The following is a 22,543-nucleotide window of genomic DNA, read 5'->3' as shown; positions in this document are numbered from 1 at the left end:
GGCCACTTTCTCTTTTTCTCTTTTAGCACAGTGATCCAAACAAAGCACCTGGGTGGGGGGGGGGAGGTAGTAAATGTTTACTGAATGAAACAGTTTGTCTCCACAAGTTTTATACTGCTAATAGGTTAATTTCAATATGAGTTGGGTACCATCTAATGGAGGATCTACCTCCATTTAAAGGTTCTTGCAATATAAAGCCAGGAGAGTTGCCTTTGATAAACTGTATATCTATCTTCCTTCTGTTTGGCGATGTACTTAATCGATCTGTTTTCCAGCCTGTGACTGATTTGTTTGCAGTCATCGTGAAACTTAGTTTGTTCTAGGTCTAATTGTTCCACTCTTCCTTGTAGGCAAATGATAAGACTCCTTTTGCTTTCAGAGGACTGTGTTATAAATAAGCCCGAGAATTGGCTGAAAGAAAAAACTGTACCTTTCCTTTTCTGAGGTCGCTTCGTTTTTCTGCAAAAGTTATATTTTAGTATGAGAAACTAATTTAGAAGCAAGATGAATGTTGCCAAATAACATGGATTCAGGCACATGAGAGAGGCCGCGTGTGGCTGGGGGAATGAGCAGCAGTTCTCAAGTCAGAAGGTTGAATGACATTCACTTCCTAACTTCACCAAGCTATTATTCCCTTGTCCTGGGAAATTCTACTGGAGTGTGAGCTTCAGTTTTTGTATCTGTAAAATCAAGAAGATGCAAACCTCCGACCTACACACTTCTTGGAGTTGTTCTCCGGATTAAGTGAGGTAACAGACATTCAAAGGTTGGCAACTCTGAAGCCCTGTGCAAATATCACGAGGTGTGTGAGCAAGGAATGACTAGAGGAAGGGCTGAAGGGGGAGGAGAAAAGTATTTGACCTGGAAGCCAGAGAAAGTAACTGTTTCTGGACTGTTAGGTGCTTTTTGTCTGTTCTCACTCAGCTTGAAATCTGGGCAAGTCATCAGGAAACCTAATTTACATTCCTGGCCCTCCCACCAGTTGAATGACAGTAGTAAACAACTCATTGCAAATGGTTGGCTGACCAGATTCCTTGTTCCAACCTTGTGAGACTTCTTTTTGGTTAAATAGTTAAATTACCTTTTAAAGAGAAAAATAATTTAGAAACCTACATATGTAACCATTTAGTTACATTTCTGGTGCTCTTCATTCCTTCCGTGAGCCACATTTCCATCTGTTTCTGTTTTTCTTCTGCCAGAGGACATCATTCGATGTTTTCTGCAGAGTGGTTCTGTTGTTCCTGAATTCTTTTGGCTTTTGTATGTCTGAAAATGTTTTTATTTTACCTTTATTTTCAGAAGATTTCTTCCCTGAGTATAGAATTCTAGGTTGTCGGGGTTTTTTTCATGCAATACTTTAAATATGTTCCTCCACTGTCTTGTGTACATTGTCTCTTGAGAAATTTGCTGTTTTCTTTAACCTCATTTCTCTGTTTACAGCATCTTTTTTTTTCTTTCTAGTGATTACAAGTTTTTCTCTATCACTCGCTTTGAGCACTTTGTTGATGATGTTCTTTAGTTGCACCTTTTAAAAATTGTTTTTTTTCCCTCTGTGTTTCTTGTCCTTGGGGTTCACCAACCTTGGATCTGTCTGTCCAAAGGTTAGGTTAATTTTGGAAATTTTTTCAGCTATTATTTCTTAAAATATCTCTTCTGTCTTCCCCTCCCTCTCTTTTGGGGATGAGGTCTGGAAAGATAAGGATAGGATTCCTGCAATGTGGTGGTTTGCTCTAGGCCTTGAGAATTGAACAAGATTTGAACTGGTGGAGATGTGGGTAGAAGACTTGGTAACTTATAAAGGGATCAGGAGAGGGGAGAGGGCACCAAGCAGCATTTGGACAAGAGACACAGAATTGGGAATTAACACTAGAGTTGTGGTAACTGAAACCACACTAGATGAACTTCCTGACAGATGCTACACGAAGGACCAAAGAAGGCCTAGTCAGTCAGACATTCCATTTCTAGCAATGTATTTAAGGAAAGAATAATAATTCACCATTCCTAAAAGGAGATTCATTGAAGCACTGTTTATGATTTTAAAAGGTAGAAACTAAATGTCCCACAATGGAGAATTGGTTAAGTAAATGGAATATACAATGAAATACAGTATAGCCATTAAAAATGGTATATGAGAAGACTAACCAATAAAAATGTTCACTATATGTTAAGTACAGAAAGTAAGTTACAAGACTGCAATATATAGTGCGATCTCATTTTCAATAAAAATATGCAAATATATAAGCAGAGAAAATGCCGCATAGCTTATATTTGGGTAGTAGTGTTATGGATAATCTTTATTTTCTTATTTTTGCTGATCAACATGTTCTAAATTCTCTACAGTAAGTTATATTACTTTCATGAATAAGCAAAAAAATTTACTGTAGTTTTTTAAAAGATGACCTAGAAAAAAATCTGTGAATTTCCAGAATCTGTGGAATGTGGAAATCAGAAAAGGAAGTGGCGAAAGAGATAGACAATGTGCAGAATCAGGATTATACACCAGTTCGGCAGGTGGTGTACACACCATCCGAAGGTAGTGGTGAACCAGGGGCACCAGCCGAAAAGGAAGCTGTCTGAACTTTCAGGAGAGGCCTTTAATTTGATTGACGGTTGAATCATTAGTGACTGCTCTTTTTAAATTTTTTTTATTATTTTTTTTAAGATGAGGAAACTCTTAGTTGACCTTACAGATTGCAAGGACCTTGTCAATTTATAATTTCTTATATTTTTTTAATTGTTTTTTACGCCTACAGCACCTGGTCTTCCTAGGTGGTCTCCTATTCGTGTACTAACCAGGCCTGACCCTGCTTAACTTCTGAGATCAGTCAGGATCGGGCTTGGTCAGCTTCCGAGATCAGACGGGATTGGGCTTGGTCAGGGTGGCATGGCCGTAGACAGGATTGATTAGGAATCCTGAGGCTCTTGAGAAATGAGAGAAGGAGAGGGGGTAGTCGCTTCCTGGCCCAAGGTGTCTCATGACCACAGAGCCAGCCCCCCCTCAGCAAGGATCGTTTCGTGCAGGGACGCGGCCCCGCCAGCACCTTCCACGCTGGGCGGCCATTTCTTGCACCTGCCCTTGCAGTGGACACACATGCAGGCCTACTGTGAGACAGTTAGAACCAGGACATCGCAGACTCCCTCAGTGTGGCAGTTGCCTCCAGAGATAAAACACAGATTCCTGGGCCTCATCCTAAACCATCTGAATCAGAATATTTGGGGCGAGGGCCCAGGAATCTGCCTTTTAAAAGCCTCCCGGGTGATTCTTATACATAGCTGACCGGCAGAAACTCCGCATTAGGGCAGGTGTGTGACAGGCCTTCTCTAGGTTCCAATTTTTTTCACAGAGTCAGGACTGAACCTGGCACTTTCTGTAAATAGCGTGGCTGAGTGTTTTAGTCACGCATCAGTAAGTTCAGGATGTGGAAAAAATATCCCTTGGAATCCAACTTGACACCACGCTTTGCCTGTGTGGGAGCCTTTTGGAGCTGGGCAGTAGCACACAACCAGAAGGAAGAACGGACTTGGCTCCTGGGAGTGACCGCCGGCTGGAGGAGGCTTTCCGTGAGGCTCTGCTGCTGCCTGAGCTGAGAGCAAGAGCTGCTCCCTACTCACAGGATGCCAGGGGCAAGAACGAAAATCCCAGCTGCCGAGGCTTTCTACCTATGAAGCTGAGGAGCTGTTAGAAAATGGTTCTATCTGCCGAAGCCATGGGCCTCTTGATGAGAGGCCGACTGGGTGCAGAGACAAACAGGTTTTCGTTGAGAGAGGAGGCCTCAGGGGGTACCAAGCCATCCCATTATAAAAGATGCGGAAGCGAATCGTGCTAGATTGCGTTGTGGTTTCCACCGATTTGCTATCTCTCTCGTAAAAAGGCTTATACTCTCCACCCACTGACTTTAGACTTGGCTGCGTGACTTGCTTTGGCTAATCACACCTGAGTGGAATTGATGTAAGCCACTTCCTTGCAAAAATGTTAAGATCTGTCATCTGGTTCCGCCATCTTCTCCTTCTTTCCTCTGTCACCAGGCCAGCATGTCCCAGATCGGAGCCACTCTTCAAGTGTGGTCACCCTTTCTTTGGCGCTGTTCTACCTGTCAAAAAACGGTGGCGATTTCTTCTACAGTCCATCCACCCTGCCTCTTTACCGTCCTGCCAAATCGGGGCTCATGGGTCAGCTCTGCTCTGTGATCTTCCCTTTCCTGAAGTCTCAGTCCCACCATAGATCGTGAACCAGCACGCGGCTGGGGAGAATTTACTGGGTTTCAACAGTGAACAGTAGGCATCCGCGCTTGGAAGTGACGTTGCAAGGCTTATGAAGTGCTTTTAAGGTGACCATGAAGTGCGTGGATTTCAAAGGGCAGAAGTCTGGAAGCAGGAAGACCACACAGGGTCTGTTGGAACTCAGGCTCATTGTCATGTCTTATGAGCCAGCTCAAATGTCACCAGCTTTTAGAGGCCTTCCCGGTGTTCTCCGGCAGAGCCGGCCGCTCTTTCCTAAAGTCACTGTCCTCTTAGGCTGGTCCACCATTGATTCTTCTTTCTGTCCAGGTAGACCGAGTTCCCGGAGGGTCCCCTGGGCAGCCTCCAGCCCTGTGGGGCCCTGACCACACTTCCGGAGAGGAAATGGGATGTAGGGAGAGAGCCTCTGAAGCCTGGGTGGGTACAGGCTGTCTCTCCAGCTAGCAGCGGGCTCTCTGGGGAATGTATGTTTGACTTTCTATTCCCGGTAATATAAGTTCCAATGTTTACGGATGTTTGAAGCGGGGATGAAAGACAGCATTGCTGTTCATGCCGCTAGAATCCAAGGTGGTTTTTAAAATTTTTTTCTTCTAACCGAGATCCCACAGCAAAACTTGGGTTACTTGACTGGGTGAATGAATGCAGTGTGAGGAGCAGGACGAACCCTCGAGGCGGGCAGAACCGGCCAGAGCGGGAAGGCAGAGCGCGGGCCTCTTCTCTGGGACCCTGGGGCGGGCCGAAGGCGCCTGGGGGGGTCGGGCCGGGGTAGATGCAGGCGGTGGAGGCTCCGGCGGAGCCGGGCCAGGAGGCGCCGGGCGAGCCCACCCATCCCACCCAGCCGCGGCGCAGGGCAGGGCGGGTGCGGTCCGGGCACCGCGCCGCTGGCCCGCTCGGCCCAGACATTCCGTTTGCGCCGCTGGAATGCGCGGGGCCGGCTCCTTGCGGCCCTGGGCGGGGTTCCGGGCGGGGCGGGGCGGTCCCCCCCACTGCCGCGGGACCTTTAAATCCGCTGCCCCGGCGGCGGCGGGCTCAGGCCTGCGACTGACCCGGCAGGCGAGCGAGCGACGACCACGCCGGACACCATGCCGCGCCGCCTCCCGGGCCTGCTCCTGCTGCTCTGGCCGCTGCTGCTGCCGCCGCCCCTGGCCGCCCCCGCCGCCCCCGGCCCCCCGGCCCGCCGGGTCTTCCCGAGGCTGGGGACCCGTGGCCCGGGGGGCAGCCCCGGGCGCCGCCCCGCTCCGGGAGCCCCTACCGGCGCGCCCTATTCCGGGGGCGGCCAGCCAGGCAGGGCGCGCAGCACAGGTACTGCCCGGACCCCGGACGGGGCGGGAGAGGCGCACCGGGGAGGTCTCGCCCTGGCAGGGCGCAGGGTGGGAGGCATAGGTGGGCCGGGGATCCGGGCGTCGATGGGTTCTCTCCATCCCAGCCTGAGCCATCGTGGCGCAGGAGACAGAATCCCCTCCCCGGTGAATCCCGTGGGGAGGGGGAAACTGAGTCCAGAAAAGGAAAGGAGACCTAGGTCGCTCCTAGTCAGGGCTAGGATTTGCGTCTCCCCAAGCCCGAACTCCAGTAACCGCCCCTGCCATGTCGGCAGGGAGGGTAGGGCAGCTGTGGGGACACCTGTGTCTCCGAGCTCGGTCCCAGTCCGTCTCTGGTGCAGCTGAACCCTGAGATTCTGCTTTTCGTTCTCTGGAAATAGCTCCGTCTCTATGGCCCCGGATCAGTGCCTGACCCTTTCTCCCCTCCCGCTAGCCCTCAGGCTGCCTCAGTCTCCTCTCAGATCTGGGCCAGAATTCAGACTTCCCAGTTCTGGGGTGGGGTGTGAGGCCAGAAATGAAACCTGAATTGCCCTTGGGTGGCGGGACCTGTCTGTTCTCTAGTCGCTGACCACACCTCTGTGCTTCCACTGACTGGACCCCGACCCCAACCAGTACTCTCTTAGGTCCTCAAACATCCGAGACACTTTGTGTCTTTGGCTAACAATTCCATTTCCCTTTTGGGTCAGCAGTTGGTTCCTGAGGCAGCGCAAAGCTCTTAGAGCAGAGGAGATGGAAGATCACCTTAGAACCCCCAAGAGCACATATGGGACAGGGAGGCTTGTCAAAATGAAGGAACCCGGCCGATCGGTGTCAGGGCCCGAATGAAACTCAGGGCTCAAATCCACTGCTACAACCTACCAGGCTTCACTTAATATGATTTATGTAAGATTTAAACATCATTTCCTAAACTCCAGCTTCAGTCTTGCTAGAGAGAGGCTGCACCAAACCATTTTCCGGGGGTTCAGTCTCGCCTGGCCAGTGAGGCTGCATGCCTCGGCTTGATTCGTGTCGTCTTTCCCTCTCCTGCATCTTTCTGGATAACGTCGAGAAGGAGCACACGGATTCTTTCCTGCACCAGCCCCCAGTGGGGTAGGTTCGAAATGGTGACAGCATTGTAGCTGAGCCAGAAGGTGGCAGGTTCACAAGGGTTAAATTCTGCAGGTAGCTAGCTGGTTGCTCCAGGCCAGGAAGAGAGGGAAAGCCTTTATTCTAGAAGAGGACATGGACTCAGCTCCCTAGGGGACGCAACTGGGAGAAGAAGGAAGGATTTTGCGTGGGGCGCCTCTTGTTCCCCCTAAGCAGCGCTGATCCTTTATTACCCGGAATCCAAACTCATCTTGAATGATAATCCCATAATAAACATCACATTCCACCCTTTTCCGAATTTCCTCCCTTTTCAATCAGAAAAGTTGCTAACCTTTGCTATGAACTTTTATTTCTAGCATAACTATTAGGATTGGCAATATGGTGAATATGGAAAACATTTTAGGAAATCTAGATTCTCATTTTCTTGGTTTCTGAGAATCAAAGTGCTACTGTCTAGTAAAGGGGGGGCGGCGAGATTCAAAAGCAATTAATGATGGGGCAACTAATAATTTTCAGGGGGGTCCAAATCAGGAGGTAACCAGATGCTCACGGAATTTCCCACCATCCGAGCCAAGCCCCTATATTATTAGTTTCCTCCCGCTGCTGTAGTAAATTATCATGAGATTAATGGCTTAAAAACAACACATTTATTATCTAAGAGTTCTGCAGGTCAGAAGGCTGACTCTAGTCTCACCAGACTCCAATTGAGATGTCAGCGGGGTTGTGTTCTTTTTGGAGGGATATAGGGGAGAATCTGCTTCCCTGTCTTTTCCAGTTTGCTGAGGCTGCCCTCGTCCTTGGCTCGTGGCCTTTTCCCTCTGTCTTCAAAGCCGCCAGGTTGAGTCCTTGTCACATCTCGTCACTCACATCTCTTCTGCTTCCCTCTTCCACTCCTAGTGACCCTTGTAATTACACTGGATCCACCCTAATAATCCAGGATAACCTCCTCGCCTTAACATCTTTGACTTAATCTCACCTGTGCAGTCTCTTTTGCCCTGTAAAGTAACATACTTACAGGTTCTGGGGTTTAGGATATGGACATCTTTGGGGAGGGGGGTGTGTTATTCTGCCCACCGCACCCCCTGTAACTTTGCAAGAGGATTCTGTAGGAAAACTAAGTGGAGAAGAAAGGAATCAGGCATGTTAACTTTATAAGAACGTAACCTTGATATTAATAAGGACACATTTTGGTGTTGATGGAAGCGTTGTCGAATATGGAGTTCATGTCATCATGTAATTTTCCTTTTACTCCAATTATACAAAAATATCTAGATCCATCTCCAGGAAGGATTTTCGATATGAGCCTTCTTCCTTGCTCCTGATCTATGGTAACCAAGGGGTGAAGCGAAAATCAGTTTTTTTTTTTTTTTCTTCAAGACTTAATTCCTTTTGACTTAACTAAATACATGACATGTGGCGTATTTCAGGGTGCTGGCTGAAAGTCAACAAGCAGGATGTTTACTAGGCACATGAGATAATGTTGATTTTGGGGCTGGAAAATGTTGCCTCAGAGAGAGGCGATCCTGTAGTGAAAAGCGCCCTAGGCTGGGAGCTAGGAAAGCTGGACCAATCCATGTTCTACCCCTTTCTAGCTCTTACGTCTCCCTGAGACTCAAGTTTCTCAGCTGTAGAATGAATAGAGAAACCTCTGCACCGCTGACTTCATAGGGTTGCCGTGCAGGCACCCTGTGACCTCTGAGGTGCTATTGAAAGTAGGATATTATTTATTTTCTTAATTGAACCTCCAAGAAGCAGGATAAAAACAAAAGGATAACTTTCTGTTTTTAAAAGAAAACTATAAGGAGACGTAATCCTTGTCTCAGGTAGGGTTTTTTTTGTTTGTTTGTTTTTTCCTGCTATAAACTGCTTAGTGTAGGAATTTGTTCTGAAGCCATCTTTTGCCCTACTCACTGAGTGAACTGCCTTAGAGTAATGTCAACTTCCAGCCTCTGTCAGGAAAGGAAAGAGCCTTGCTTAGTGCTTCATGCCCAGAGATCTTGTTTTTATTTAGGGCTTGCTGTGTATACAGGAGAGAGAGAGAGAGAGAGAGAGAGAGAGAGAGAGAGAGAGAGAGAATGAGAACGAGAACATTGGGAGAGAAGGAACAATGACTTGAAAAGGACTTTCAATAGCAGGCTTCTCTCTTAGCCAGACCTGACTTTTGGATTTAATTTTGGTGGCCAGGAGAGGGAGGAGTGCAGAACAAGATGGGGAGCAAAAAGATAAGAAAGAATAGATTTAAAAAACCCCATTTACTGTTACGCAGTGTGCCAGGTGCTTTTGTGTAGGAAAGATCTAAGTTCATTGATGGCAAGGAATCTGGCTTCTTTGCCTTTGTAGCCCCGGGGCTTACTTAATACATGGTAGGCCTGCAAAAAATTTTGGCAAATGAAAAAAATGAAAGAGGTGACGACTGAGAGTTCGATGGGGCAGTAGGACAGATACCACGTTGCAATTTCTGTTTCTTAAGACAAGACAGACCCACCAAATCAGAAGCGCAATAAACATGGACCGGATTAGGTTGTCATCTTTCTTTCTACTTTCAACTTGGCTCAGGCTAGCTGGGCCCAGAGTTGGCTAAACACGACTGAATGACCAGATGGGAGAGAGATGTAAGGCTGCTCCGGAGAGTGTCCGCCCTCACGGAAGAGGGCAAGGGGCTGCCCTGGGAGTTCACCTTTCACACTGTTCAGGGACATTTTGTCCCCTTGACTAACAGGGCCAAGGTGCCTAAGAGAGGTCTGGAATCCATTCATTCATGAGAGTCATGAGGAGCCCTGGGAACAGAACTTGGAGCAGAGGGATGACATTCTGAGTGGAATTTCCAGGCTCGGCCAGCCTGTCGGTGAGGTATCGGCTGATACTTCACACTCTATGTGAATTCTCGCTTGGGGATTCTGAAGGCCTAGGTGCTGCTGATACCCAAAGGGTGACAGTCTTGGGGATGTCGGCAGGCAGTGGGGCGTTTGGAGGTAGGGGGCGCTGCCTTGCTTGGCCTCCAATCCCAGAGTTCTCCCGGTGTGAGGAATTGCCCCATTTCTGAGTATGGTCAGATCGTTGCTTAGTCACCTCCATTCCCCACACCCTTCCTTGCAGGTGTTTGCAAGAGCAGGCCCTTGGACTTGGTGTTTATCATCGACAGCTCTCGCAGCGTCCGGCCCTTGGAGTTCACCAAAGTGAAAACCTTTGTCTCCCGGATCATCGACACTTTGGACATTGGCGCGGCGGACGCGCGGGTGGCCGTGGTGAACTACGCCAGCACCGTGAAGATCGAGTTCCATCTCCAGACCCACTCAGAGAAGCAGTCTCTGAAAAAGGCTGTGGGGCGAATCACGCCCTTGTCCACAGGCACCATGTCTGGCCTGGCCATCCAGACAGCGATGGAGGAAGTGTTCACAGTGGAGGCCGGAGCTCGCGGGTCCAACTCCAACATCCCTAAGGTGGCCATCATCGTGACAGATGGGCGGCCCCAGGACCAGGTGAACGAGGTGGCAGCTCGGGCCCGGGCGTCTGGTATTGAGCTCTACGCTGTGGGCGTGGACCGGGTCGACATGGAGTCCCTCAAGATGATTGCCAGTGAACCCCTGGAAGAGCATGTGTTCTACGTGGAGACCTACGGGGTCATCGAGAAACTTTCCTCTAGGTTCCAGGAAACCTTTTGCGGTAAGTCTTTGCCTTCAACTAGAAAGGACGTTAGAGTCAGACATTATGAATCCAAAGAGAAAGAATTCTTTTTTTTTTTTCATGGAAATTTTATGGAAAACTGAAATGTAAGCAAAACTTTTTTTTTTTTTTTTTTTTTACCAACTTCACACTTTGTTGGTTTAGGAATATAGAGCTGCCTTATATATAACTTAGTTTGCTTATAAACTCTCCGTGTTTGCATTAGAAATGTGAAAGTCTGGAAATATCCAGGATAAATGATCCTGCTGTTTCCTGACGGGGTCAGAAAAAAATAAAAATAAAGAAGAACTCAAGACGCCTCTCTTCTCCCCTCTGCCCACCACTACATTTTTTCCAGATATTATTTTCTTTAGCTTCACCATCTCGAGACTTCACAGAACTCTGCTTGTTTTCCTGCAGAAGACAGGACCCTGCGTCTGTCCACGCAAGAATCAGCTGGCCTGAGTTCCAGTGCGACTGGCAGTCAGAGTGCACATGTCGTGAATACCTAGTTTTCAGGTTCAGCTCTTCCTCTGTTTATTCTCTATGGAGGAACAGGATTAGGAATCGGCGAGAGAGACCGAGATTTCAGCCCTACTACTGCCCTACTACTCCGTTCTTCCTTTAGGATGTAGTTTGAGACTGGAATTTTTAGCATGGATGAGCCAAATCTGTGACTATGAATCCATTCGAGGCCGGAGCCTATTATTAGTCACTGATCAGAATTTTGAATTTGTGGGATTCATACTTTATTTTTATTTTAAAACTTATTTGTTTATTCTATCATCTATCTATCTATCATCATCTTCTTTCTTCTTGCTTTATTTTCTATGATTTGTAGATGCTCTTTGGAAGCCCTCAATGGAATTTTCCAAGCAGGTATGGACAAATTACTAGTTTAGTTTCAGTTTAAAACATAGCTACCTTTTCCTGTATAATCTATCCCACATTTATTTATTCAACCTGCATTTATTGATTGGTGATGACACAAAGATCAAGTTAGTCCCTCTCTACCATCAAGCAACAGCCTGGGATAGGGATGAGACAAACAAATGAACCAATAATTGCGACTGTAAATTTCGACGAGGTTTTATATCTAAATTAATGGGAAATTCAGCAATCGCCAGTGTATCAGGAAATGGGAGGTGAAGTCTTGGTCTGGAGCAAAGTTCGGCCTCATCTGAGCCAGACCTGGCTGGGATCCCCTTGTCTTTCCTGTCCCAGGACATTGGGCTTTCACAGCTGTCACTGGCTTTGGTGGCGTCCACCCGGCATTCATTGGTTTCTCAGGAGAAAATGGCTTTCTTTCTCCCAGGAGAATCCCCCGGCGCTTGTGAGTGAGAGCTTTTCCATAGACATGCTGGCCTGTGGCAAAGTTGGGTCTCATAGCTAGCACCTGGGGTTGAGTTTGAAGGCCATAAAGTAACAAGTGATGAGTAGCAGTCTTTTCCTCCTGGTACAAAAGACCTGCTTGTTCTGGGGGTGGGGGGCCGCCCTCTCTATGGAAAACAAGACTGAGGAGCAGCTTGTTGTGGTCCATCGGCTGAAAAGGCTCTTCTTGGGAAAATATTAGCCTTGTCGTGTTGCCAAAGCAATGGAGGCCAGGTTACCTGCCACAGGGGTGCCAGCCTCCTTCAATAGGCCTCCTCAGTTTCACAGAAATGACTGAATTCGCTGATGCTTTTTTTAGAATATCGTGCTAGGAGAAAAATTCAATGTGATCTAAATGGCTCTGGAAGGGACAAGGTGGAGATGCAGTTTAGCTCATGTAATCTCGTTTACGTTGTTCTTTCTTTTCTTTTTACCTGTGTGCGTATAGCGTATGAGTTTATGCCCCTTACTGATTTTAGAGGCCCCGAAGTTGCATACATGTACATTTGCTACCTATTCGGAAGGTAGGCGGTTCCTCGCATGGTGCCGTCCATCCTTTGCATGTTCAAATATGCATTGTTGCCCAAGCGTGAGCGAGTTTCAGGCCTAGAAGAATGCCTGTGTGTAAATTCTGTTCAGACACAAACTGTAGAACCCTTGGAAACCAGATTCTGGCTGCGATGGATGACTAGCTCATAGTACTATGGGAAATACATCATCACTCTCCCCATTTCTTGGTTTGGGGAAGCGAAAGTCTTTTCCATGGACAGGTAGATAAGCTGAATAGATATCGAGTTGCCCGACCCACGTGTGTTTGGCTTCCGCCCCAAATTAAAAATTCTCGTTCTCCTTTGAGAACGTTGACAACGAGATCTGTGAATTTAAATTAGTAGCATTACTGGTTTAAGAATGGCATTTCTTATAAGCCAGAGGCAGGAACAAGTAGCCAGTGGTTATAGCGAACTCAAGGTAGAATGGGAAAGAAGCTGAAGAGCGGTGTCTTTCTGACCTGGGAGAAAGCGCCTGAAACGTTTCTTACATGTCGATGCTGACTGTCGTCAACTTCCTTTGCACAGCTGTGGACGCGTGCATGCTTGGCACACACCAGTGCCAGCATGTGTGTGTTAGTGACGGGGATGGCAAGCACCACTGTGAGTGCAGCCAGGGATATTCCTTGAACGCCGATAAGAAGACGTGCTCAGGTGAGGCCCGCTTACCGGCCGACTAGGACTTGTGCGGGGACCTACTCTCCAGGTTTTGGACTAGCCTTATGCTTTTGTCCTTAACTGCCTTTTGCCTGGTTTACTGTTGTGTATCACAATTTGTCTCGAAAAAGAACATGAAAAGAAAAGTGAGGTAATATAACAATCAGCCTATTACAGTATTTATTACTAGTTTTAGAGTAGAGGATTCATAGCGAAAAGGGTTAATAAGGAAGGGGGCCACAATTCTTTGTTCTTTTGAGGATTTGGAATTTTTTTCTGGATTTTATTTAACTAAATTCAAGCTACTGTTTCCCCTTTGTGACCATAGATGCTCATAGAATCTAGAAGAAAATTTAGAGAGGTCCTCACTCATCCGGTATATGAATACTTACATATGGTCAATGAAGAATGGGAATTAGGCCCATTTAAAAAAAAAAAAATCCTAGATAAAAGTTTTTGAGAGGAAGAAAACTTGGAGATCATTTAATTCTCATTTTATAGATAGCGAAACTGAGACCCAAAGACAGGGGAAGACTTCCCCATGCCACGGGGTCTGTTAGTGAAAGCCAAGACCACAAACTTGGCTTGCACCTTCCAGCCCAGTAGCTCTCTTGGGCCAAGCTGTCCTGTTCCACAAGCAGTGTGAGTGTGTGTGTGTGTGAGTGTGTGTGTGTAATATGGTCCATAATTATTTATTTACCACGTTTTTATGTGTTCACATTTGTCTTGGCCATTTTTTGATAGCGATCGACAAGTGTGCTCTTAACACACATGGATGTGAACATAAATGTGTGAATGACAGAACGGGCTCTTATCATTGTGAATGCTATGAAGGTTACACCTTGAATGAAGACAGGAAAACGTGTTCAGGTAAGTCGGGGAGGAGGCTTTACTATTGCTACCTCTCTGTCTGCCTGCCTCCCTGGCCAGTGTTGGAGGGGTGGGTCACACTGACGGAACTTGATCTGGTTTCCTCTCTTGCCGCCTTTGGCTGTTTCCATTTCCAAGTCTTGTTGGAAAATTTAGAAAAGGTAGCCTGTGTGTATCACGGCCCACATGTGTTCAACCTCTTCTCTGTAGCCAGCCCGACAGTCCTTTCCATATGCTAAAGGCAATTTAATAAGTTCAAGTCAAATAACACCCTACAGAGGGAAAACAGTAACTTCACAGTGGAGTAAACTGGCAGACAGCACTTTAACCAAGTGACCAAGTTTAACATCAACAGCAATGACACAGAGTGACATCATGCATCCCCTGACAAAATGTGCCACCACCAGAGTGCTTCTGTGGTAGTCTTAATAAGACTTCGGAATCACCAGGAAACATCAGACCACCCCAGACCGAGGGACATCCTGCAAAGTAATTTTCCAGCGCTTTTCAAAAGCGTCAAAGAAAGGCTGAGGAAATATTATAGACTGGAAGAGACTAAGGAGATGTGACAACTTATTACAACGCGTGATCCTGGTTTGGATCCCAGACCAGAAACGAAACATCGGTGTCACATCAGTGGCAAAATCCGAATGATTAGTTAGATTAGTAGATTAGTAATGAACTAATCTTTAGATCAGTTAATAGGATTATATAAGTATTAATTCCTGGTTTTGATTATTTATACTATGGATATATAAGATGTTAACGTTTGGAGAAACTGGATGAAGGATAAGACTTCTTTGTACTATTTTTGCAACTTTTTCATATGCCCGAGATTATTTCAAAAAGAAACATTTGAAAATGGAAAATAGTTAAAAAAAATATGTCAGTGCAGAGAAAAGTGCACCGAGTGACAGTTTGAGTCCTGAGTTCTGATGCTGCTCTGGGTCAGTTGGATTCGGCTTCCTCATTTATAACAGGAGAGGGTCGAACTATAATTTCTTCAAACTCTAATTCTATGTCTTTTTGAATCTAGTGTAATTAATCACACAACTGTTGGTATCCCTCTGATTCAGCATAAATACGAATAAATCTAAAAGGAATGCTGTAGACAGTATTTATGAGATACTTAGATTATAAAAAAACTTGATATTAGATGATTTTCAAAAGGAGTCGTGTGTGTAGGATTTCGTTTAACCCGGCTAACCAGTAAGAGTAAATAGTACTGATGGATTTCAAAGGTTTTTGATACATCTTCTTTTCACATATTTTTAGCTGCAAATAAGATTTCTATATATGGGTAATAAAAGACTTTTCCATTTTTTCCCTGGACTTCTGTCTGGCAGCTCAGGATCCGTGTGCTTCTGGGACACATGGCTGTCAGCACGTGTGTGTGAACGACAGAGCTGGGTCCCATCTCTGTGAATGCTACGAGGGCTACGCTCTGAATGAGGATAACAAAACCTGCTCAGGTGAGGCCCGCTTGGCCGATTCTTTCATACTTGGCCCCTTCCGTTGCAGTGAAACCAAGTTGCAATTCAGAGAGATTCTTCAAGGGAATTTAAAGAATCGAGCTTCAGACATTCTGCTGTGTTTATAGACTAAGGGACATACTGCCCAGAGGGCAATGAGATCGCTAGATTCTGAAAACATAGATCACTTCAGAAAATGACTGGAAAATAGGTAGGGAATGGGGGAATATGAGAAGAACTAATTGAATGTAGAATCCTTATCCAGGAAAATTTTATAGTCCTGGACACTGGGGGCTTGTAAAGCAAATGGGAAACTTTAGAAGAAATCCATTGGACGGTAACTATTTGTTGTTGTGATAGGCTGAACTGACCTTATTCCAATTAAAACTTGGTCTGGAACTTTTCTGTAGTGTTAATTTTAAAGCTAGATTGTGTTAGTAAAGGAGACTTTGTAAATGACCGAATTAGACCCACACAGATCTTCCAGTAAGTTTGAAGTAAGTTGTCCCCTGACAGTTTCTAGATGATCAATCTTCAGTGAATCTGGGCCTCATGACTTGGCTAACGAGCCTCTGCCAGAACATTCATTCTCATTAATTTGATTTAAACTCACTGGCAGCATTTATAATATAAAAACACTCCTAAGAGAAATTCCTAGCCTTCCAGGTGGTATTTAGTTTTGACGTATTCAATATTTTTTAGGTTTTATGTATATTTTCCTCTCCCTTGGGGAGATATATTAGGGGACCTTTTCAAAAGAGACAAAGGGACATAACATATCACAGATTCTCTTTTTAAAAGAATGCCATCAGCGAAAGAGTACTGAGCACCTGTTTAGTTCCCAGGACGGTGCTGGGACTGTATTAGCGAGCTTCGTGGGGCAATTAAGAAGCACGAGTTTCTGCCTCTGAGCAGCTTCCAGGTTGGATGCAAAAAAACCCCAACGCCTTGAGAAAGCAGAGAAGAAACAGCCAGGCAGAGGGACTGACAGGAACCTAAGGGCCGTAGGGTGGGGAAGGCGACCCAGAGCCGGTGGGACTGGAGGTGGGCCTTAGAGGATGGCGGAGGTTTACATCCGGGAGTGGAGACAGGGCAGGGGCAGGGGGAGTGGCTTGCTTTGGCTTATTCAGCAGGGCGAGGCTACCCCAGGTGATGTAGAGAGGACGACACTTCGCAGACTGTTACAAGTATCCCACTTGGTACTTTAAGCTGCCAGGGACATCGAAGTCCTGTGCAAAGGAAAAAAACATGACTTTCCATTCAAACTAACAGATATTATGGAATAAAATGGAACATTTTATTTAAAAAAAAAAAAAACCCTACGAAACATCAAAGAAAATTTTCAGTCAGGGTGGGTGGCTCCAGGAACAGCCCTAGATGCCAAAATTCTTCAATGCCAACTGTGTGCATGCATGGTTCTAGCGTTGTAGACACAGAATGTTCAGTGCTCGCAGCAACTTTATGAGGAAACTGAGTCACAGACAGATTAAGTAACTTTCCCACGGTCACTCGGAGAATGAGTAACAAGCAGAACCAGGATGCGAACTCAGGCACTTGCTTCGATGGTTATAAATGCTCTTCGACACTAAGCCTTGCTGGCTCCTGGTGCAAAGCAAAGGCTAGCAAAGGGCAACGTTAAAAGAAAGACACGGCGGAGAGTTACTATTTATGTATTTGGGAGTAATAATGGATAGCACTGTAAAGCTGGGGCACATAACGCGGGTCGGATCCCTTCTAATGGCCTGCTTTCTCCTTGCTGGGTAGTGGGAAGGCTCCTAACTGAAATGCGGAGGCCCAGGTCAGGCGCTGGGGGTGGAGTCATGCTCAGTGTCATCTCTAGAGCTGGCCCGGCTGCTAAGCTGGGATGAGGGGAAGGGTGAAGATTTGTATTAGGCATTTTGCTGGAACGATCTGAGTTGTTTGTAACGATGAAAGGGAATATCAGTGTTAAAGTTGGAAAGACACTTCACGGATAGATCATATACTTCACTATCCAACCATATATATCATCATCATCATCGTTTTTCTATCGGATGCGTGTGTATGTGTGTGTGTGTGTGTGTGTGTGTGTGTGTGTATGCGCGCGCGCGCGCAGGCCAGTGTTTTCTGCCCCACTTTGTAAGCTATCAAGGGCAGGTTCTTGGCCATTGGAGTCCTTTTTGTGCAGCATCAAATTTAGCTCCATGAGCAAGTAGGTCCCTAATCATAATTTTGGTGGTGGTGAAGAAGATCCATGTATAGCTGGAGATGTTGGAGTCGTTGATGGTTATCAGGAAAGGCTGGAGGTGAGTTCTGGCATAGAATCGAGACTCAGTGAGTGCAGCCCCTGTGATATGGGTAGGAAAGCGGAGAAGGCACCCCCAGATATTGGCAAGAAATAAAAAGAAAAGGGGTGTATGTAATAAAAGGCAAGGCTAAAGGGATGTGAGATGTGGGGGAGATAAATAGGCTTCATCTGAAACATGGGAGATTTGTTGCTGATGAGTGAAGAATTTGTTCTCAACACTTTTCGGGACCAAACCAAAGCGTTTTTCTCCCAGAAGCCTGTGTTTAGTTCCTTGTAATGTGTGACCGTTTCCTTCCCTGCACCGCTCCCGGTCAGTTCGTGACCAGTGTGCCCTGGGCTCTCACGGCTGCCAGCAGATTTGCGTGAGTGACGGGGCTGCGTCCTACCACTGTGACTGTGACACCGGCTTCACCTTGAATCAAGACGGGAAGACGTGCTCAGGTGACGACTGTCCCTTTAATCCCAACTCGTTTAGTAGGACAATCTAGGAGGACGCTTTCCTCTCTCCAAGCCTGAAGCACAGTTCTGAGTCTTCCCCTTGATTGGGATCCTCCAGTGGGCCCCCGCTGTCATCGGAAGGAGCCATGCGGTTCTTCCCTCCGTGATCTGGTTCCATCCTCTCTTTAGTTAGAAAGAAAAATCACTCTTGGTCATTCATTATTTTTTTTTATTCCTAGAAGTGGAGGGGTGAAGGGTAGAATTCCAGTATGATTTATAACGATTTAGGCTCTGACTATGTTTGTTTAGCCATTCACTTATTTATTTGTTCTGCAAGTATTCATGGAGCTACTGTTTTATATCAAGTACTCTGCTAGATTCTGAGGAAAGAACTGGAGATAAATCGGTGTTTTATAGTTTGCGGCACACAGGTCTTGAACTTCTTTTATTAAATTTATTCCTAAATGTTTTATTCTTTTTGATGCTATCAGGAGTGGATCCATCTCTTAACTTTCAATTGTGCTACATCCCAGTCGTCCAATTTTCTGTGGGATGTTTCAATTAGAATATCCCACTGAGCTCCGGCCACAGAGCTTACAGTCTACCAGGCAAGACACTGGGAAAATATCAAAAGGACCAATTTTATATTCTGTGTGGGGATGAGGAGCATATACTTGGTATTCAGTAGAAACTTTCTGCTTTACTGACTATTTTACTGATTGAGATGGGATTTGAGCTGGCCGTCACTAAATGGTTCAGTAGGATTTATATGGGAAGATAGATTATATTTAATCAAGTGAATCTGGTCCCCCAGCCATATATCATATCTTTGTGGAAAATGGGAGAAAATGTAGGAGCAAAGGACCACTCCCTGTCCTCAGACAATAGTAATACTTGATTAGAAGATAACACATTAGTCTTTGGACGTGGTAAGTCATTCTTCTTTCTATTAGGTAACTTTAGGGGCTATGATACTATGTAGGAATAGCTGCCTCACTGAATTACAGAAAAAAATAGGAGTTAGCGTTATCATTCTCCCAGGTTCTTTGCTTAAATGTCAATACAAACCTTAATTTTTAGTTCCAAATTATTTATGGGTAAGAACTCTCACTCTCAACTGAAACAATTCAAGAGAATACTAGTTTATATAGGAAATCAGGAATTATCTAGTTTTAATCCTTGACGTATTTTGGCCACACCGATAAAGTTTTTCTCATTTTCATTTTTTAATGAGGGCACTATCACGAGAAGATTGACTTACCTCTGCATTCTTGGTTTCCTGCTATATCATCCTTTTGAAACTTTTTATCATGGAAGATTTTAGACAATCACAAAAGTATGGAGAACAATATAATGAGCCCTTATGTAACTATCACCCAGCTCTGATGATTGCAAACTTGCCCTCAGCATCTCCTAAATCAATTTTTTGTGACATTAACATTCCAAACTATTTTCTCCTCTTTCTCTGTGCTCTTATACCCTTTTACCTTCCAGAAAATGCATCTAGTTGTCTTAAAAATGGAACTATAGAATTTCCCGATCGGCTATGGTTTCTAATTAGCTGTCACCTTTTGTGTACTCTCATTGTCATCAGTCATTGAAGAAGCACGAAGACTCATCTCCACAGAAGATGCTTGTGGATGCGAAGCCACACTGGCGTTCCAGGATAAGGTCAGCTCGTATCTGCAGAGGCTGAACACCAAAAATATCCTTTCTCGAAGGTTTTCTGCTTCTGCCTGAAGCCAACCTAGATCCTACAGTTGAGCCAAGCATTTTAGGGTATTCCACAGGATAAGGCCCCAGGATCTTTAAGTTTTAAGATGAGCCATAGTAATACTGTACAGCTTTTATTTTTTGAAGTTAAAGTTTTTTTTTAAATGCTTTAATAGACTGTTTCACCCATTCAATATGTGCATATAAAAGCTACCTGTTTATTTTTCTAGTGCTTTTCCATCTCTTAAAAGATGGAGCCATTATGCTGTGATTCCTTATGATGGCTTCCTTAGTTTAGAATCTGTACATGCACAGAATGAGTCAACTGATTAATGGGGTGTGAAAGCTCAGATGGCACATGGTTGTACACTTTGGCTAGCCCCGGGGGTGCAAAAGCAGATTTCAAAATGTAATGTGGCGCCATCTCAGAAACTTTCAAAACCAGTTCTTTAGCCAAAGGAGTAAGTAATTCAGGAAAAGTCTTTTCTTCTTAGCTCAAATTAACACTCTTCCAAGGGATCTTAGGGGAGTGGTATTCAAATTGTGATAGAGATACCCTAGGAGTAAGTACTTATTGGTGATATCACATCCCACAGTGTGTGTGTGTGTAGAGGGTGGGGACAGACAGTTTTAAAGGGACCAGTTTCCGATCTGCCTGAAATGCTGCTTGGGGTCAGTTGGCTTTCCCTTGTCCCTTCTCTCTCTTCTCTCTCCTTTCAGTACCACCATTCTCCTAGCCTGATGCAGGGAGGGCATGCCTCTCGGGTAACCTGACTCTTACCAAGGTGAATGTCTTAGAAAAGTAAAATCTGCAGAGAGCCAAAACAAAGGGACAATTCAACATTTTTTTTTTTAAAACTCGAGGCTTCATAACACTGCTCCCTCAATCCATTCCATTAAGCGATAACTTTCCAATTAAATTTTACCTTTTATTTTTAATGGTTTTATGTCAAAATTTGTAATAGATTTATTTGGATCCATTGTGTGCTCATACTAGTTGTAATGATAACTCAAACCAGGTGATTAAAAATAATTAAGGCCTGATGGTCAAAGAAAATTAATTTAAAGGTAATTTCAATGTAAATGTGTGTGTGCTTATTGTTTAAGTTTGCATCAGAGAAGTATAACAGAGTGATCAAGAAAAGATTTCCAAGATTCAAAGTAGAATAAAATTCTGTGGAGAAGGTGGGAAGGAAATGTAAATTCAAAGAAATACACATTCCTTTATTTTAAATATTTTATTTTCGAAGAATAGTACTAGGTATCAATTCAGCATAGTATTAATATTACATAGGATATATTTGAAAGACTGATTTAAATTTTATTTTAGAGACTCAATATTTATAATAGCAGAAATTGCGTATCTTGTAACTAAAACTTAAGAAAATTTTCATGTAATTTAAATATGCACAAGACATCACTTATTTGTCAAAATTATTTTAGGGGACATATGAGTAAAAAATGTTTTTAAGACTATTGCTTTATATCAAGCTCTTTAAAGAACAGAATTTCTAAGTTTTAGATTATATGAGACTTTTGATGAGAAAACAATTTCACTCTTTTTTACACTAAAAAAATTATTTTTTTTTTTATCTTGTACTAAAATGTTTGAAAGTGTATTTATGTTTTCTAATGTCTAAAAACAAATAGTTTTGGCCTTAACCACTAGCCACTCGATGACATTTTGGAGAAGTTGCAAGCAAATGAATATGGACAAATACATCGTTAAATTGCTCAAAATTTTCACCCGCAAATGTGGAGAACTTAGTGTATTTAATACTTTTGCATACTCCAATGTTCCTGATAATAATTTGCCATTACAAATGCTTGAACATTACTGGATAAGTAGTTTGAGGATCTTCTGGAGAATCGGTATCATTTTTTCTAAGAAAATAAATGTCCAGATCCTTATTAAAAGCAAACTTTAGTGTCTCTAAGCTATGACTGTGAAATGGTTGGTAGTAAATAGAATGAAAGTTCAATATTCCTTTATTTACTAATTGAGTCATTTAATTCTTAAATGTTTATATTAGTAAGATAGCCACACTTAAGTGGGAACATTTGATCTATTTTCTCTTGATAGTATTTATAGTATAAATGGTTTTATTACTGAGAGTGTAAATTGTACAAAGTATTTACACTTTTAATTAAGGAATTTAATTAAAAGTTTCTTTAATTAAATTGAGGTGAATAGAATTTAGAACTGTTTCTTTAATACTTTTTGTTTTATTGCTCACTTTTGCAAATTAGTGAAGCTGTGATCAGGGGATTATAATACATATACCTAAAAGTAGTTAACACGGGTCGAGTGAACATTACATGCCATTTTTCATTCATTCTGATGTTAGAAAGGAACAAACGACTAAAAAATTTAGTTGTGAATTAAGAGTGTTACAAATCCTAAATTTATTGTTTTACTTTAGAATCCAATCAACAAAATTATATATTTATAAATAATAAATATATTTTATAAATAATAAAATATAACAAGAAAACCTAATGTCGTCTTTTTAAATGTTAATGATAAGCCTAACAACTTCTTTTCACTTATATATTTGATGCATATAATTTTTTTCAGCTTTAAAGCTTATAACTTTTAGAAGAAAACAGACTGTTAAAATGCATACTAAATTCTCTTTTTGGTTTGTACTGTCTTTAGTGTAATAAAAAACTTAATATCTATATATTATTGTCATGCTTCTTTTTGGTGACTTATTGTACCAATTTTTTCTTTTAACATATCTCCTTAAATTACACTGGATTATGTTGACAGTATAACATTTTCTTGTCAAAGAACACAATGTTGTGACTCTTCCTATAATTTATTCTCATGCTCTTAAGGTTAAAAATCTAAGTTCAGGTTAAATGGAAAGTCTTTGA

General features: G+C 43.8%; 1 protein-coding gene across 2 annotated transcripts; it reads left to right on the top strand.

Annotated features, from left to right (window-relative positions):
* Nucleotides 1–5,280: 5,280 nt before the first annotated feature.
* On the top strand, nucleotides 5,281–22,345 carry MATN3 (matrilin 3). Of its 2 annotated transcripts, XM_016144751.2 has the most exons (8): nucleotides 5,284–5,541; nucleotides 9,741–10,307; nucleotides 12,755–12,880; nucleotides 13,628–13,753; nucleotides 15,100–15,225; nucleotides 17,828–17,953; nucleotides 19,545–19,655; nucleotides 21,337–22,345. In XM_016144751.2, exons 1-8 carry the CDS (start codon nucleotides 5,322–5,324, stop codon nucleotides 21,390–21,392), a joined length of 1,458 nt encoding a protein of 485 aa, XP_016000237.2. In that variant the 5' UTR covers nucleotides 5,284–5,321; the 3' UTR covers nucleotides 21,393–22,345. The 2 variants fall into 2 exon arrangements, with proteins under 2 accessions (XP_036080790.1, XP_016000237.2); XM_036224897.1 differs by lacking the exon at nucleotides 17,828–17,953 and having other exon boundaries at nucleotides 5,281–5,541.
* Nucleotides 22,346–22,543: the final 198 nt, after the last annotated feature.

Source organism: Rousettus aegyptiacus, unplaced genomic scaffold (genome assembly GCF_014176215.1).
Source record: "Rousettus aegyptiacus isolate mRouAeg1 unplaced genomic scaffold, mRouAeg1.p scaffold_m13_p_7, whole genome shotgun sequence".
Classification (NCBI taxonomy): Eukaryota; Metazoa; Chordata; class Mammalia; order Chiroptera; family Pteropodidae; genus Rousettus; species Rousettus aegyptiacus.
Note: the sequence above shows the minus strand (reverse complement) of the source record. Positions and strands in the feature narration are given on the sequence as shown.